Genomic DNA, 19,648 nt, shown 5'->3' with positions numbered 1-19,648 from the left:
TGTAATTGAAATAAATTTTTATTGAGAGGACAGTAACACTGAACAAAAAGTTACAAAAAATTACAATAGATTTAGTCAAGGAACCTATAGGATTTTGGTATCGAATCTTTTTTGCTATATGGTTGATTTGATTTTCAATACATAATCAAGACTGGGAAATATCCCACTGGATGGCAGTGTGGGACAAACCACAAGATGTCAGGATGACAATATTTAAACTGCTTGTTGAGAGATCCTTCTGGATCCCCTATTACTTGGCTTGAAAGCGCAAACTGTTTTAGTAACAATGGGGCATTCTTGTAGCAAAAGTAACACAAGTTCTCTTTTGGATAACATTCCAAAAATATTTTGAGCATAAAAATGTGCAATGGTAATGTCTTTTACCATTTAAAAAAAAAGAAAATATTTTTACTTAAATACATGGGCAACGTAAAGCACAGATGATTCCTTGTGTGCAGTTTGAAAAATCCATTGTCCTGTATAATTTTGGGATCACTGAATTCTTCAGTTGGGAAAAAAAAGAACAAATAAATCCCTTAACATTTCATGAGATAAGGTCAAAATGATCCAAATATATATATATATTTTTACAGAATTTTCATCAGGTAGTCATTCATAAAAGTCTAGTACAGGAAAACATCTGTACCCAATCACATAATCAATTTCTTTTGCATATTTATTAATGGGAATTTTAATTGAATATATAATGTGGCAGGAGAATTCAATTTACCTGAATGTAAATGGAGATGGTGAATACCTTGAAAGCCAAAATTATTTCAGTGCTGAAAATGATTGCTCCTTTTCATAGAGACAATCAAAATGTCTGCCCAGGTACACAAAACTTTGGATCAGACTGTATACAGACAACAAAATCCAACAAGCCAACTGGCAAATACATATACATTATAACAAAGAAAAAAAGGTAATTTCTTTTGTTACAAGAATGGACTGAGTACAATATTCTTACAAATTATGAACACCTTTACAAAAATAACTGAATAAACATTAACCCTCTTGAGGATTGCAATAATAATTCTGCATCAATATCAAATTATTCTTATTCAAAGAATACTTAGAATATGTGTTCTGTGGCTCTGTGCATTTCTTAGTCATAATGTGCATCACATGGCAGGTGTCAATAGTTGGTTTGAAGGCATTAAATATTGATGTATATTTGGAAGACTAAAATATATTCAGTTATATTTGGGTTAATTTATTTTGAAAACAAAATACTAAATTTTTAGTTACTCAAACCTACCAGAATGTGAAAAGCTGCTAAAGTTCAACAATCACAAAAATTTCTACTTCTCTAGTGTGTACTCTGATTCAGCAAGGCTACAATAGGAGCTCCAAGGATGGTGGCTGCTGCACAATGGAGATTATGGATAACAAAATTGCATACAAAAATAAAAATCCATTTATTACTCAAGAAGGTTAATGCACAAGTTATTTCCAAGAAAGTCAGCTTTGAAGAATCAAATATAGTCCCCAGACTAATACAAAAACTGAATACAAAGTACACACAACAGGAAACTGAAGGAATGCAGTTTATCCCACAAAATAAAGAACTAGTAATTCTTCAGTTTCATGAGTATTAATGGGATGACCTTCTCACCTTTCCTTACAGAGCTGTTTCAAGAGGCATTAGCAGCCAGATTCTAACATGGGTGACAGTGGCCAATCATGTAAACAGATGGAAATCTATCACAAATTCTTTTTACTCCATGGGCAGAAAGTAAACAATTACATTTATAAAATGATGCTTTTCATGATGTGCAAACTTGCATCAATATGGTTAAGATGCATTAAAACTCTTGACATTTTTTGAGTACACTGTTCCAAGAGGGTATGACAGGAATGACTTGCCACAACGTGGCATGGTGAATTTTCAAGTTTGGCCAGTCAGTCAGGGAAACACTCAACATCAGGCACTTCTCCAGGGATAAATTGGCTGCCAAGTCACCTGCCACAGCTGGCTTTGAAACATTCAGATCAAGGATAAACAGACACCCAGGATTAGGTCCACATGTCATTTTTTTTTGTGTCTAAAAGATGTACAGACAGGGCAAGGGAGCATAGAAATGGAAATTTAATTTAATATGAAAACTTTCAATGTTAGAGATGTGACCATGTTTCAATGGCAGTAAAATAAGTTATCAAATTGGTTAAATTAACAATTATTTGATAAAAAAATTGTTATTTGATTCTTTCCTATAAATCTCAGCATGACTTTCTCAGTTCCCAGAGTACTATATAAGACTCATCACTGACCAACCACAATGTTTCGATATCAGGTAAAGGAGGTGGGGGGGGGGGGGGGGAGAGAGGAGAACCTAAGTTTAGTTACATACACTAAAGTTGAATTCTTACTAAATGTAAAAGGTCAAATTTCTCTAAAGTTAGTTATAAAAATTAGAAAAATTGCAACAGGGCATGAAGCACATTCGAGGTCACTTTGGAGATTTATGTATTGGAATTTGGCCATTTGACCAGAAAAGTATAAATAAAAGGGAACAAACAGCATAAGATGACTTCATTTTATGATTTGCAATGGGTTCTAGGATTGCTTGTATGGATTGTATCACTGTTGTATTTCAGTTAGAACTATGATTTGGTGGCTGGAAAATACTAAAGACATGCTTATGACACAATCATACTTATTAGAATTCAAAGGTATTTGTAGTTAAATATTGAAGCTCTAAAGAACTAAAGTTTTTTTTTAATAATCTTAAGATTTTACCTTTCACAAGGTCTGTTCATGTAGACCTTACAACCTTTTACTGAAGGCCAGTGATTCAATGTCAGTGACCTCAACAACACACTAATAAAAATACAGCATCCAAAAATACAGATAACACACCTCAAATCCTCACTCATCTGAAGAAAGGCATCAAGCAATAGCAAAGAATCTCTCTCTAAACATAGTTGCAACACTAATGCATGTTACCTTGCAGTATGCTAATCATGAGTAATAAGTTAATTCTTAGAAATAACCACAAAATAAAGACTCATCTTTTCCATTATAAACCCAATTTTGATAACTGCTATTAAGACAATTCTTGAACATTTTAAAGTGTATTGTCAAGCATATGCAGCAGGTATAATGTAACCAAAGCAGTACTTTCTTTTTGCAGCATATGAAGGTTACTGAGGTGCAGTGTTTTTATTGTAATTCCAAACTTCCTTATAACAGAACGCTCACCATACACAACCAGCAAATCTACTTGTTTTTAATCTTTCAAACAGCCTTCTCAGTTAGGAAGGAAACTGCAAGAATTCTCCTTGAGTTTGACACAAATGCTGCTCAGTGCTGGGCTCACAGGAGGCACACTTCTTTGAAATGTGAAACAGATCATTACTTTTCCCCCTCCTCCTGTTCATGATATCACACTTCTATAACACAAATCAAATGCAAGTAAAGCTAGTGGAAAGTTTCATTTAGCACTGGAACTCAACACTCCCAACTACTGGGTTGTGATCACAAAGTAATTTTTTTTTTAAAAATCAAAAAAATCCCTCTTTGTTAAATCTCAGTTAAAACCATTTCCCTCAATTTAATACAAGCAACATACAATGGACAAACTCTTACAGCTGGCTCTATTTTAATTTACATTTCTACATTTCATTTTCCCATCTCCATAACTTACATTTCCACCAATTCAACATCACTACTTCCACTAATGCTTAGCTAGGAAGCTGTCCAAACACAAGCTACTTACAATTCTGATGGGGAATGTTACATTAATTAATTAATATCTCTGTCCAAAATTGAACAGTTCAGGAATGATGTCAAGGCATTATTGGAGGATATCCAGACCAGGGCTGCCAGAGTGCTATCAGGGATACGATGTCTGCACTGTGATGAAATCACAGAAAATGCAGTTACCCTTAACAGGAAGGCAAGTTTAAGGATAGATTTAGTGGAGGATTCAAAATTAAGGATTTTTAATGAAGCAAATGGAGAGATGGTTTCTCCAGTCAAATCATTTGATGACAAAGGTTATAGATTTACAATAAGTTGCAAAAGGATAAGAAAAGGAATTAAATGACTTACACCCTGCCCTCTTCCCTTACACATACAGTGGAATAAAAAAGTGGTGAAAGCAAATGGGTAATCAAAGTTCCAGAGCATAGGTTGAAACTAGCTTGTTTTTTCCTAAAAGTGGTGACACAGACATGAGGGGTCAAGAATTTCCCTTCATGAATTTTTCCTTTCATGTAGTGTACTGTAACTTGGTATTCTTGATTCATTGCTTCTGTTGATTTCTACACTGGTAACCTTATATTTTAAAAAAAAAAGGATTAATTCAGCGAAAGTATCATTCAATCATTGGAAATCTTAAAGTACCCATATCTGCTAATAGAAAATATATTAGAAAATATTTCAGCTGTAAATTCAACTACACACCAAAACATTGTAGGATAAAGGCAGCCAGACAGAGCAAGAAATTGGTTTATAACATTATGTTTTCAACTTTAATTTGATAAGTCACATCACAGTATGTTAACTATTTGAAGGGAGCAGGGAAGTTAACAACTTATTACTTCAGTTTCCTTGGAATAAAAAAACTACCAGTTTCTTTTACAAGGAATGATTAACAAACAATCCAATTAGAACAAACTGTAATAAACTATTTAAATAACCTACTGCAAATGAACACCATCTTTTACCCTTTCTTTGTAAGAGTATTGATCTATTTGCATCTTGCTCACATGGCCTTTATTCACGTGATGTCCTAGAGCAAGAAAGTGATTGAAAGCCAGAAGCAGGAAACGCCCCCCCCCACCCAATTTTCTCCTCTTCTACTGACCTACATAGAAGCCAATTGCAGAACTCTCATGACTCAGCTGAGATCACCTGACAAACAGATCATCAAAAGGATTTTACTGTTCTAAATGGCTCAGCCGCTCAGTGTGCTTAAGATATTGATTCAATAAAACACCATTAGATAATAGCATCTAATACAGTATCAAGTGATCCTAGTATATCAGATTCAGAAATAGATACCGTCAACTTGTTTAATGAATAGTAAATTCCAAAACATTCTTGTTCTGAATGTACTATGCCCAAACAGATTAATTTTCTAATTCACTGGCTCATGAAGGTCTGTTCCTTTGAATTACAATCAGTGTGCCAAAATAACAGGTAAACTTCAGCCAATGAGTATTCCTTTCCTGAATATCTGGCTCCACTAGTGAGCACAATTAACAACGTACTAAAAGGGTTCTTTTGAGTTATTATACAAAATTATAAATGGCTCCTTTGCTTTAAAATAAAAGATTCTATCAATCCACCTCCACAAATATAACAATCATAGAATGTTAGGGGAACCATGGGAATTATGTGTCTACATTTACATGTTAGTACACGTTTACTATTTCACTAACTGTAATTGTGTCTTCCAGGAGTTCCATCTAATTATTCAAATTAATATCATCTCTTACTCGGAAATATGATAGAGGCCTAATACCAGGAGCCGCACAGAATGTAGTTAGCCATCTAGAAAACAAATCTTTTTCTAAAGCGACAGATGAATTACAAAAATAACCTATTACATTCTGCAAACAAATTACACTTCGTAACATTGATTAGGCCTATATCACTGATCCATCCCTCAGACCTGAAGTTTGGGAAATACAGTATAAATCAACATTTTAATTCAAATCTTTAAAAACAGGAAATATTCTCAACCTTGGAGGCAGACTTTTGAAACAATGTGTCAATTTACAACAATCATAGCTCCTATTCCGTGTCTTTTTCTGATTAGGTTGTGTATTGAGAGAGTTCTTCAAAGCTTTTCAAATTATAGTCCCCATCTTGGTCCTGACTGAGAAGAAACTGCCATTAAACACATTAGCTACAGGATACTGTCAATATTCTTGGCATTATATAAAACTTTCAGCCACATAATGAACAAAATAAAAAGATTCTACAGCACCAGCTTCTGTAAAGGCACTTTCTAAGGACTGTCCTTCAAAATATTAATTAAAATGGATCAGCACAATTGCTGATACCACCTCTTTCCTATAGCAAAAGACCAGCACAAAATATCAAATTTGTACCAGAGTTGGCGCTTGTACCAAAACATTAATGGCACAAGTACTGGACCCATGGAGCACAGGTGTTCAGTATCATCAGTTCCAGCATTTACTACAGATACAGTATTGCATCTAGGTGGTACCAGACCTGTACCAAGACCATTCCAGTACATTAAAACAATAAAATACTGTGCTAGCAAAAGCCCCCATATCACTACAATTACTCCTAGTGAGAGGTACCTAGATGCAGTATGTATTACTAACTAGCCAGAACCAACAAGATTGACATGATTCTAATGTGGTGGTATTGATATAAGCAACCTCTCAGATTTACATTTGAAACAATGCTACCTTTTTATCACATCATCCAATACAAGTTGCTGTACATCAATATGAAAACATAATCAGTAGTTAGGGCTCAGAGTGTAACAAAAACGGTTTGGAAAGAGCTGGCCTGATCCAATTTTTATACTGGTCAATTACTACATTCTTCCCTTCACTCTAATAAATAGGAATCATGAGCATAACTTCAATTCCTAGTGCAGTTATTGTCTGACACTGATTAACAAATAGCAGCTATCGGTCTCACTGCCCTCCCAACGCTGGTACATTATGAAGTACGTCTGCAAATGCAGTCAGCACTTTATGCAGGCATTTACAAACTGAGCTGATGGGTGTGGTACAGGGACATTCGCCCCTCCTCACAGAAAATCTCTATTTTACAGATTAATATTTCAGAAATACCTGACCAATAAATATGCAGTACAAGGAAGCATTCATCCTAAATGCTATGTTGTAAATTTGCAAGAGCAGCATTACATGTACATTATTACTGTACATTGTCCAAGGTAAACAGTGGTGTTTTGAATTGTAATCCAGGCTTGGTATTGGCTCAATTAAATTAGGTTAACCATTGAGATCAATTGGAACATAACAAAGGCACCAAGTATCATACTGGTCTTGGTTTGGCATGACTGCAGAACTCTCCTCCCTCTCAAATATTCATTGGAAGCTGGCAAGTTCATTTGAAAAATGTCCTACATCTATAAGATTAACTTTATTTATTAAACATTAGTTATTAGCACTAGTTATTAAATTGCAGAACTTTTGTGTAAATTGGGAGTGATTCTAAAGGGCAATAAATTAAATTACCTGGAATTAAAATCTAGCATCTTAAATCCATAGCAGTGGGCAAAAGGAGGCATTAGAATACCGATCGGCAAATTTGGTCTATTCGCTCATCTACGACAACTTGAGAGTAGTTTTGATCATCTGTTGGAGGAATTAGAAGTTCCCTGTGATCTGATGATAAAGGCTTGAACACAAACTATATTTATTGTAATTTTGTCTATTACCAACTTGAATAGCAAATAGGAGCTAGGGGAAGGGTTGTAATCACCAGTTGTTATAAGAACCAAGGATAAATTATGATACTTCATCATTTGAGAATTTCTTTGATCACAGCTCATTACATGTGATCTGATAGCATCACAGGTAACCTACCTGAACTTGGTAAATGATCTGTGATACAGATCTATTTCCAATGGAACCTCTAGATCATAGAATAAGATTTTCAGGTTTTTGTGCTTGCTCTCTGTTCTAAGTGATTCAAAAAGCATTCATTCTGTTAGAATAAGTAGACACAATTTTACAATGTATTATTTTATTTTAACTTTGCTTCCTTTGTGGATAACTATTTATTAATTATCCAAGTGACTGATCTCTGTGTGAAAGATCTATCCTACGGTCTATATTACTAATCTGCATTTGCTTTACATTTCATTTTTCCCACGTTCCAGCTCATGCCAATTTTGTCCATCAAATTATTTTTCTGATGGAGAATGCATTGAAAGATTTAATTTTGCCAGAATTTAGTAAATTACGACAACATTAAAACTGCATCTGGAGACCTGTCAAAACAATGGTTATTACAGCAGAGTAAAATAATAACCAGAAAAGTCCCCTAAATCCCTGTTTCATGAAGATAGGCTCATTAATAATTTGTAAAAATATTAGTGACATCAGTCAAAGAATTCCAAAGAAAAGGTCCTGAAAAACAGCCCGAAAGATACTGATTTTTTAAAATAAGATCCCCTGAATAGGGTAGCGCTCTTGACTAAATTCTTTTGATGCTTTACACCATCTTTATAGTGCTGTAGTAATTTTAGCTTACTAATTCTCAAACCAAAATTCCTTGAGCAACATAAACTAAACAGTCATTTGTGGTGCTCACTGTCAAAAATCAACAGCATCTGATTATCAAACTAACAATAAAACTGTTAGAGGTACTTTGATATTTTTAAGATTTCTAACAATCATGTACAACTAGAGCTGCGACCAATCTGTACAACACAGACAATTTAAAGAAACAGATCCTTTTCAACTAGCAGCATTTAAAAACTAGATTTAAGAACTATTAAAATTAATCTATTTAAATCTCATTATTTTCTCTGAAGCAGAGCACCTTATATTTTATTGGAAACAGTATTTTTTTGGTATTATAAACTAAGAGCAACAGAAAGTTTTCAATCTATAACAAGAGACCACACACTAAATTTGCAGGAATGGTGTAATATGCACTCTTTTCTTAAGATCAACTGAGCAAAACAGGATCATAGAAAGGACGTGTTTCTTATTCAGATGCACCATCAATCAGCAAGTGACTGATATTCAGTGTAACTCTATTTTACAAGTGTGATTCTGAACACAAGAAACACGATGAAAAATTATGATTAACTACAATTGGACAATACATGCATAAATATACATGTTTCTAAAAGGCACAAAATGAACAAGTTATGTGCAACTCTTTCACACAAATAACTAAATAAATGCATATTCAATTTAATGCCCAGAATAAAAAATGATTTTTTAAAAAGTGATATTATTTGCCTTTATAAATTAACAAATCCATCTGATGTCTTTTAAATTAACAGATTAATTTAATCAGATTGCTGTCCCAAATCGTGGATGGATAGAAATTGTTATAAAGTTGGTAAACTTTTTAAACTTTCAATACTGTGAACATGCCTGAAGAATCGATCTGGACTCCTACATTTCATTGTAAAGCAGGAGTATCATTTAAAAACTACAATATCATATGTAGAGTAATAGCCCTTTCCGTATCTAGGAGATGAAGTGGAATAAACTAGGAAAACAAAAGTTTGCTTTATGATCACAAGGACAAAGACCCAGCTTTTGTGAAAGGGAAGGAAAATTCTGCAGTGTCTTTTTTGCTTCCATAAAGCTGTATTCATTTTTTTCCCCTAAAAATAGATATTTTCATGTGGAGGAGAAGCGATTTTGTAGGGCTGGGACAGAGGCAATGCCCATCCATTAAGAAGGCTGCAGCATTTTGTATATTGCGGTTTGAGCCAGTGCAATGACAACCGTTAGATAAAATATGCAGTTCATGAGGTTTTACAAAGTGCAAACAACGTCATGAGATTTCTATCAATGACACATCAAACTGTTTTATGAAAAAAATCCAAATAAAAAAACTGGTATATCTTAAAATGGAATGACTGTAATAAAACAGAAATATCTGAAAAAATTCACATTTCAGTGATTAGATGTGTAAATTAAATAAATCCATGTCCCAATAAAGTAATATTAAAACATCCCAGCCCTATTTTTTTTTTGCATTCAACTTTTTCTTATTAAAACTGATAAGGTTCTGAAGTGCGGAGGTGTCCACTCTCCCACGATTATAGTGGTACAACTGCTGCCCCAAAACAGCATAGGACACGGGCTTTCTTACCGCTTATTGCACTAACGGTAGCAATGTTCTGTCAGTATACAACACGGTTACATTCCAGAACTAAATAGAATTGATGCTACTATATTTTAATGTAAATCCATATTAAATTAAGCATTCTTTCTAATAAATACAGGATGCTAAAACAAAAACATCACATTTAGTTATGAGCTAGCAAGTAAACAGTAACAAAAAAAAAAAGCAGAAGTTTCTACATTAAACAGCCTCCAATTCTTGGAATTTTCAAAGATCTTCTCACACCATCAATAATTAGGATTATCCAAGCACTGGAAATGATCTTTTATCACATACACAAAGTTCCACTGCTCTGTTGGTGGAGCTTACCACAACTAATAGCTAGGTTCAAGAGTCAGTTGACTTAATTTAACCGGTAAGCAGAATTTGAACAGTGGAATGGTGGAGATGGGCCTCTTGGATCTTATGAAACATTGGTAGTTATTCCCTACAATATATTTTCAAGTATGTCTTCACCTCTCTTTCCAACCTCCCACCCTCCCAAATTGAAGACTCCAAGCAAATGACTGGATTTCTGAACTAATTAGTGACTTGCTTTGAGATCCAAGATTGGTCAAACATTTTTTCTTTGACCCATTTTCATGTTGCTTGATAAAGAGGAGTTTTGTGCTGCCAAACACTGAGGTAAAGGCAAAAGGAAACTATTTTGGAAAATAAGGAAAGACACAGACACAAGGTCTGACGCAGCACGCGCACGTGCGCACGCCACACACACGCGCACGTGCACACGCCACACACTCACACACACGCGCATACACACACGCACAGAGCAGTTGGCTGGTTTCATATTGCATAATAGTGCTATGATCTTCGTAGGTAAACAATCTCTTTTTGTCAGTTTATGAAACTACTGTCCCCGCACAGTGAAAGTTACAGTATGGCTGGAGACATGCCCGTAAACTGACCCCACTGGAATTGCAGGCTGTGATCTTCGGTTTCTTCTGGAGGGAATTTCCCAAACTTAAGCGAAGTACATAGTGCGCAAGGTGTCCTGGTGAATCTGCACAGCCTTGGCGAGAGCCTGAGGGTCACGTCCATTACTCTGACCAGAAATGTGACTGCCTTCGGCACTATTAACAGTTAGAGAAAAATAATCAGAACTGGACAAACTCCAATATGTGTTGTGACTTGATATTTAATAACAAAGACAGTAATACATCATTATAATATGATTAAAGCCTCAAAACCCATTTCTTGTACATATACATTGCAATGTGAAGTGGGAAACCTAGGTGTTGCTGACACTGCATTACTACTACTGTGGCAAATATCCAAGATGAAAGATTAAACTTCCCCACAAAATTGGGTTTAATTTATCCAGATTGGAAATACACCAACCCGATTTCATTTGGTTCAAGTTTTGGCATCTTCAGATAAATCCAATCCTTTAAGTGGGTTCAAGGTTTTGTCCTGAAGCATTGTAAATTGTACACCCCAACCCCCAACACACCACCCCTGCCAACAGATGCTGCTCAATCCTCCGAGTATCTCCAGCAAATATCTGCTGAGGCACTGTTAGTAATACTTATTGCCGCTTTTACCAATCTTATTGAGAAAAATCTTAATTCATGTACAAAAGTCTTAGGCACATATATATAGCTAGGGTGCCTAAGACGTTTACACAGCACTGTATTTGTCAATGTAGATTGAGTTTGTAAATCTGGTGGGAGTAAAGTATGTTGGGAATGACGATCGGGGAGCACTGCCAGATGAGTGTGGGACAGATGGCAGAGGAGAGACGGGGGATTGCCTGGGGGCAGACACACCCAGCCCTGAGACACGAGGCAAGGTCTTGTGCTGGATGTTTTCTGTTTCTATCTGCACAACTTTGTGGGCCAAAGGGCCTGTATTGTACTGTAGGTTTTTCTACGTCATTTGATTCCAAACAATTAGTTTATTGATCATTGTAGAATCTCTCTGGTGTGTCCCGCTCCCTCCCCCTTTCCCAACTATGATTCACCTCTCCCTGCTCCCTTCCTACTCTCAGCACACAATAGAGACCCTTATCAGAATCAGGTTTATCGTCACTCACGTCATGAAATTTGTTGTGGACTACAGGAGGAATGGAGACAGGCTAACCCCTATTGACATAAATGGATCTAGGGTTGATAGGGTGAATAGCTTTAAATTCTTCAGTGTACACATCACTGAGGATCTCACATGGTCTGTCCATACTGGCTGTGTGGTGAAAAAAGCACAACAGCGCCCTTTTCACCTCAGACGGTTGAAGTAGTTTGGCATGATTCTCCAAATCCAAAGGACTTTCTACAGGAGCACAATTGAGAGCATCCTGACTGGCTGCATCACTGTCTGGTATGGGAAAGGTACTTCCCTCAATCGCAGGACTCTGCCAAGAGTGGTGCAGACAGCCCAGTGCATCCGTAGATGTGAACTCCCCACTCGTCAGGACAAGGACCTGAAGAATGATTGGGGACCCGAGTCACCCCAAACACAAACTGTTCCATCTGCTGCCATCCAGGAAACTCTACCACAGCATAAAAGTCAGGACCAACAGGCTCCGGGACAGCTTCTTCCACCAGGCCTTCAGACTGATTAATTCACGCTGGTACAATTGTATTTCTACACTATACTGGCTGTCCTGTTGTACATACTATTTATTACAAATTACTATAAATTGCACATTCAGACAGAGACATAACATAAAGATTTTTACACATCATGTATGGGAAGGATGTAAGAAATAAAGTCAATTAAAAAATATATAAATAAGACTCTTGCACACTACTGTATGACAGTATTATCAGCAGAGTAGGCGTTCAGCAGTCTGAATAGACTGTGCCTTACCTGTCATGTTCTTTGTCCACCAAATGGTACCTTGCTCTAAATGCCACCAAATGTGCATAATAGGCTGGTGCTGGGATAGATACAGAACGCGTGCAGCGCACATAGGTATGACATAGCTGATAGGTGAGGAGCTGAAGCTCGTCCGCAGAGAAGCAGTTATCATCCCACAGAACGTGATAGTGAGAGGGGCGACTCGTACCCTGAAACAAAAATAACAACACTGGCAAAATGCTTTAATTAGATCATCCTCAGAGAAATTATTCTTGTTAGACAAACTTCTTTAACTTAGCTTATATTACATACTGTTAGACTTTAGGAAGGGTTACAAAAACAGTGAAAAGCAAATTCAGCTACAGAATTGGATGCACAGATATTCAAATGAAGAAATGGATAAAACTAAAAAAAATATTGATGGGCTCCTCTGCTTTATAAGGGGAGTATAATATCTAAACTTATGCATATGAATGAATCATATAATTGTTAACGAACACTAAATATAATCCACTGAACTCATACCGATGAGCTGCATTTTTTTTTGTTTTTTAGAAGGAGTCAATTCAGTTAGACCCATTTTCTAGAATTTTTTTCCCTGATAACTATACCTTTCCCTTCATGTTCTTTTCTGATTTCTTTTTGAAAGTGGCAACACAATCCACTTCCCACCATTTATGTTTAGGCAGTGAATGTCAAGTTATAATAATTTATTCTGTGATAAAGAGTTTTCTCAAGATGTCTTTCGTTCGCTTGCACATCAAGTCAAGTCTTTTGCTTCCTGATCTCCCGATCAAAACAGTTTCCTCTGCTCGTTGTCCAGCTGATTTTCAACACTATATAACAGCACTCAACTTCTTTAAAGAAAACAATCCCAGTCCACTGACGAACTCAACCCCTTCACACTCAGGCCATTCTGGTAAATGTGAAGGCCTAATTCTGCTATGTTTATGTCTAAATCTTTTCTGATCATCAAAATCTTTAAATGCTTCCAAAAATGCACACAATTAGTCATAGATTATTGAAACTGATGTTTTATCATATTTCAATAGATTGGTTAGGTTATAATTAAAATAATTTCCAATTTTGAATGCCCAAGTATACGTAGTCACTCCAGTATTTCTGAGGTGAGAATGGAGAAATTGGAGGACTGTTCATTTCAACCCAGAGAAAAGGGAAAGGTTTGAAAGATGCATTAAATAGGTATAAGATTAAGATGCATTGAATAGGTATAAGATTAGAAATTCCTATCATAGACACAGGAGAAAAAAATATGCATTTGATTAATAACTAGAGGCAATTTTAAAATGTTGAGTATGTTAAGACATGATACAGCGAAATCTGTGATATCTGATAAAAATGAGACATTTGAGAACCAAACTTTTTTAAAAAAGGGGTATGGAAAAAGGGTTGGGGGCAACATTATATTGATAACTTTTATGGAAATTAAATGGCTCCTTGCAAAGTTTCACCCTGATGTTTTCAAACATGTAACAGTGACATTGCTTTTCTTACTGTATAATATCTTAAAAGTACACCAATCAGCCATTATGGAATGAAAACACCTCAAACATACAAGTATTTCTGAAATGTATTTGGATTTATGTAAATAAAAATAGCATACAAGATGCAACAAACAGTAATGAAAGGAACCACTACAAGGCTCCTCTCCAAATTTCTGGAGAGCATTCTGACTGGTTGCGTAGCAAAAGGTTGTAGACTCAGGCAGCTCTATCACAGACACAACCCCCAGGACATTTTCAAAAGGCAGTGCTCAAGGCAGCAGTACCCATCACCAAGGACTCTCAATATCCAGGACATGCCCTCTTCATAAACCATGAACACTACCCTGTAGTGCACTAGTTATTATTGTAATTTATATGTTTGTGATATTAAATCTGATTCTGATCATTCATCTTCTTTAGGTGGTAGTGACTGCAACTAGTATTTAGCAAATATTCCTTGTCCTTCAAATTGTTTGATGGTATTTGTCACCTACAGATTATCAACTAGAATAGGATAAGTAAAATTGAATTCAATTTAATGATTAAACCCGCAAACTAACGGGCCGGCTGGTGGCGCAATGACATCAGCGCTGGACTCTGGAACGGAGGTTCCCGGGTTCAAACCCAGTCGGGCCGCTGCCGAGTACGCTTTCCATCCGTGCCAGGTTGAGTGTCGAGACCGCAACTCGATCTCGTAAAATAAAGGGAAAAATACCGCGAAAATGTCTGTGTGAGGAGTGGCGCGCCACATAGTCTCTCTCTCTCACTCTGTGTCATGTAAAGACATGAAAAAGATATTGTCCTGCCAACATCGCACATACAAAAAAAACCCCCCCACAAACTAAAACCAATTCCTTAACAAGTTGTTTGGTTCCCCAGGGCACCAATCACATCTAGCAATTACTATATGAATACAAAGATTAAGTCAGATTATCCCCAATCATGGAGGACAAAATAAAAAAATTATGTAAGTCAATGTCATTTTCCCGATAACTTGGTGTTCTTCAATTTAACTTTCTAATTTATACACTGATCCTTAGCACTTTCATTCATCAACATGGCATAATTTTCTCCATGTTCATTGATGATACTCACTGCTTCTCTTGACCCTTCAGAAATTCCTTAAACTACATTTCAGAAAAAGCCAGAACATTTCAAGTTCTCTATCATAAACTTTGTCCATTTACTCCATCCCTCTTCCTATGAACTGTTTGAAACTAAATCATGTGATGTACAACTTTGGTGGCATACTTCATCCTAAGGCAAGCTTAACAATACCAATCTGCGCCATTACCAAGTATTCCCGTTATTGACTCTCCAATATTGCTCAATTCTGAACCTGCCCTTGTCATCTATTGAAATCCTTATCATTGTATTTGGCTACTTCTAGATTTGACTATTTAAATATACTCCTAGCTGGCCTCCCATCTTCACTCTCACCAAGTTGTGTTCACTCATAACCTTGCTTCTGATCCAAATCATAGCAATAGTGCTATAGAAAAATTAATACCCTTGCTTGCTAACCCTCGATTACCTTGCCTCTCTCTATCACAGTAAAATCTTTCAGCTCAATAACTTTCAGTACTCTCAATTATCCCTGAATTTAATTGCTTCACTTTTGGGAGACATATCTTTAGTTACCAAGCCACTGGGCTCTGGAATTTCCTTTCTAATACCTGTAAATAACTTAAAATTTCATGCTTGACTTGATGGTGGTACTCTGGCCTCAATAAATAGCAAGGATTCAAACTCTTTACAGAAGCCTTAACTTAAAATTTACACTAACATTCAATGAGATGGTGCTTCTTCAGTTTCCAGTAAAATATGTTTCTTTAGAGAGTAGAATTATTCCCATGCCCTGATCTTAACACAAACAGATTAACATCCAATTTCCTTAAGACAACCATATTTCAATTAGTTGTTGATGATCAAAAACATGGTGAAAAATATGAATGACACACAATGACATACAAATCAAATTCTACTCGAGTTAAGTCATATAATTTAGACATCAGTCATAAGTTCTTAAATGCTTTGGAAGTTTTTCCAGAAGGGTTTTCCTTTTCGAGCCTTTATATACAAAATAAAAGCCATGGGTGCTTAGAAAAAAGGAAAGGGTTTATATTGCAATAACTTTATCAATTGTGACAGTAGCAGAATGTGCCCTTCGTCCACTCAGTTCACCAGTTTTCTATCTTTCCTCTTAATTCAATGCAATTCATTAATGTTGGAGCTGAGGAAAAACACATCCACATACAGCTTCAAGAAGTAAACTCACGACCCCCAAGAATAAAAGATTTAAGTTCTCAAGCTTGTATTCCATACCTGTATCCCAGCATGGCTGCAGAGATAAAAATCAAACTCGTATGGGTGGGTGATATCTGTATCTACAGTAGTTCCGGCTGGAATATTTCCACTTCTCCCAACCTTTAAAACAGATTTTTAAGAAATTTCAATACTCTCACTCATTTAGACTGCACAAATTCACTTAAGACTCTCCTTACAGAAAACCTGTTCTCCTAACAGCCTTAAGTTCTCACACCACAAAATTTACCAAACCAAACAGATAAGAAAATTTCTTACCCTTTCGTTTTTATCAGCACAGAATAATCGTGTATGGTGCCGCTTCTGTACCACGATATATGTAATACCAGGTTGATAGTCCTTCTCCAGGCTGATGCACGCTTCTCGAATTGCCAGAAGCTCGCAATACAATACCTACAGCAGAAAAGGCAATAGAAATACAGTTTGCAAGAAACATGCCACTAAAAGACGATGAACTTCATTTACAGTCTATCGAAACATACAGTGAAAGGCATCAAATCAAGTCTGCTGGATCATGCTGGGCAGCCAGCAAATGTCGTCACGCTTCTGGTGCCAACGTAGAATGGCCACAAAAACACAAGCAGTCACTGGGAGAACACACAAACTTCTTAAGAGACAGTGGTGGGAATTGAACCCCAATCGGTAATCACCAGCACCGTAATAAACTAGCGTCTACAAAAAGATCAAGAATTTTCTATGCGGAATATCATGGGTAAAATAGAACTGCATAATTAACCCTGAAACAGAAATTTGAAGGAGATGCTCAATAGCTCAAAAGCACTTTTGTTGATAAAACAGTGCATATTTCAAGTCAGGCTCTAAAAAGAAGGAAGAAGTCAAACAGCTTTCAAGTTGCCGAGAAGTCAGGGAGAGCTATAGTACTGTGTAAAAGTCTTTGGCACATGTAAAAAAATTCTGTACAGTGCAGATGCTTTCAAAAACAATGAGAAGTTTCTAAATATCAAAAGAGAGCAGTGAACAGTAAAAAACTAAACCAAACCAATATCTGGTGTGACCATCCTTTGTCTTTAAAACTCCAATTCTCTTAGGTTCATTTTTTTTTAAAGAAAATCAGCTGGTAGGTTGTTCCAAGCATCTTGGAGAACTTGTCAGTTTTTCTGCAGACTTTGGCTGTCTCATTTGCTTCAGAATATCTAAGTTAACCCAGACAGCCTCGATGATGCTGAAATCAGGACTTTGTGGAGACTGTAATATCTGAAACCATATTAAAAAAAATCTAGGGTGCCAAAGACTTTTGCTCAATGCTGTATGACCATGGTAGGGTGCAGACCAAGAGAAAATAAATGACCCAAGTAGTAGTGCTGAGGCCATGTCAATCACAAATGATTTGCCTAAAGAAGCAAGGAGATAAATGAAAAAGAGAGAAGAGGAATAAAAGGGTTTTATTTCATCTTTATAGTATCTGTAGTTTAGTTTGCCCTGAAATAGTTATAACCAAGTTTGAAAACAAAATATTTTCCCAATATTGACTAATGAAATTTCAAGTTTTCATTCATTCAGTTTTAAATATAGGACACAGCTGATAAAAATAGTTGTTGACAAACAAACACTGACCTGACGAAACTGCCCTTCAGAAACCCCATCTCGATAAAATATAATTCGTGTGGGCTTAAAACGTGTTGATTTGTAAAACTGGATGAGAAGTTCTCGAACCATCGATGCCAAATCTTGAATGATCTCCTGCCGAGGCCTCTGAACACGCACGGTAGCACAGTAACGACTAGGATGGGCATCCATACTGCCTACAACCTAGAATGAGGTCACATCACAAGTGAGGATTGATCTGAACACGTCAAGATCACAACGGTAATACAATTCCATATGTAGCATCAGAGAGAAATAACGAGGGAGACTGTTCCCTTCGATACCAGGACACATACTTTAGATGTATGTACTGTCAATGCTTCTGCCTGGTTTTGAATACTTAAAAGTCTACTGATGCATGTGATTCTTCGTCCATATGTCTGACTACACATACAGACCTCTTTGGGTAGCTGAGTCAAGTGGCCCTGCTGAACAATGTAAATGTAGAATAACATGCCAATAACGGCCCTATTCTCCTCAGTACCTCTCCCACCCTTCCCCCAGATGATCTGAGCCAAGTTGTCTTAATATTCACAAGTTCCTCAGTTAATTAATCAAATTCCAAATAACATCTGGAAAATAGATGTGGCAAGTGAGAAAATGCAAGGATACCCCATGAAATAAACAAAATTCTCAACAATATACAAGAAAATTATGATATACTGTAACTAGTTTTCCCTCACATAAACAAAATTCTTGGCAGGAAGATTTTGTATAAATACATACAGCAGCAATTGAGGGCTTCTTGCCATCTCCAGCAGGTGGGTGTGTGACATCGGCTCCCAGGAAAATAACAGGCTGCTGGAACACGGATGGTCTACAAATGAGAAATGGAAGAACTGACTGACCACAAATGTGACTATGTATTGTTTCTGAAAAATTCACGCACAACAACAGCACAGTATGATCAGAATATAAATGAGCACTTGTAAATTCAACCACTTTTAACTAACATAATTATGCTACGTCAATCATTCACCTTTACCGCAAACTTAATTTCATGGTTCAGGCTGATATCCTACTTGAAATTAACCTGAGGAAACAGTCACTGTGCAAATATCAGATTCAGCTTTGGCGTCATTATTCTAACAATGTCTAATTCACCCAGCCTTCTAACTGCAATAAGGGATTACATTTCAGGCTTCTATTTTTGGCTCAGTTCAGTTAATGTTTAGCCTCAATTTTTGTTTACACTCAGCAAATCCAGTAAATTACGATTGTTGAAAATTTCAGTTAATATTTAGGATTCGTAAAAACTTCACATTACTCACTACGATTACAATGTGTAGCAAATTATCTTCAAATACCACTTGCAAAGTGGTTGCAAATAGTAACAGAACTCTCACTGCAGGCAGAGATTATTAAGGGTTTATCTGCTTGATTCAATGTGTTCACTAATTACACCAATGTCCAAACAAATTCTCAAGTAGTGACCACTTCCTTGTGGTTTGTTTTAAATTAAATTAGGTACTACTAATGACATCCAGAGGCGAAGCTGGCAATTTTTATAACATAAAATTATTTATAATAAATTAAATATTTTATAATATCTGTGGGATGTATTTGACCTCTGAAGTAGACAGAT

The 19,648-nt window shown here is 36.2% G+C and overlaps 1 protein-coding gene across 2 annotated transcripts in view; it reads right to left on the bottom strand.

Annotated features, from left to right (window-relative positions):
• Positions 1-19,648, bottom strand: part of LOC140190599 (protein argonaute-3) — a 59,775-nt gene continuing 40,127 nt past the window's right edge. For both annotated transcript variants that reach the window (XM_072247296.1, XM_072247295.1), the window contains exons 12-17: positions 18,790-18,880; positions 18,034-18,228; positions 16,717-16,851; positions 16,459-16,560; positions 12,638-12,837; positions 1-10,902 (exon numbers count right to left, since the gene is read on the bottom strand). In XM_072247296.1, coding sequence (XP_072103397.1) covers positions 10,794-10,902; positions 12,638-12,837; positions 16,459-16,560; positions 16,717-16,851; positions 18,034-18,228; positions 18,790-18,880 — 832 coding nt within the window. In that variant the 3' untranslated portion in view covers positions 1-10,793. The remainder of the gene's footprint in view (positions 10,903-12,637; positions 12,838-16,458; positions 16,561-16,716; positions 16,852-18,033; positions 18,229-18,789; positions 18,881-19,648) is intronic.

This window comes from Mobula birostris, chromosome 30, assembly GCF_030028105.1.
Source record: "Mobula birostris isolate sMobBir1 chromosome 30, sMobBir1.hap1, whole genome shotgun sequence".
In the NCBI taxonomy this organism is placed as follows: domain Eukaryota; kingdom Metazoa; phylum Chordata; class Chondrichthyes; order Myliobatiformes; family Myliobatidae; genus Mobula; species Mobula birostris.
The sequence above is the reverse complement of the archived record's forward strand: the minus strand, read 5'-3'. Positions and strand labels throughout refer to the sequence as shown.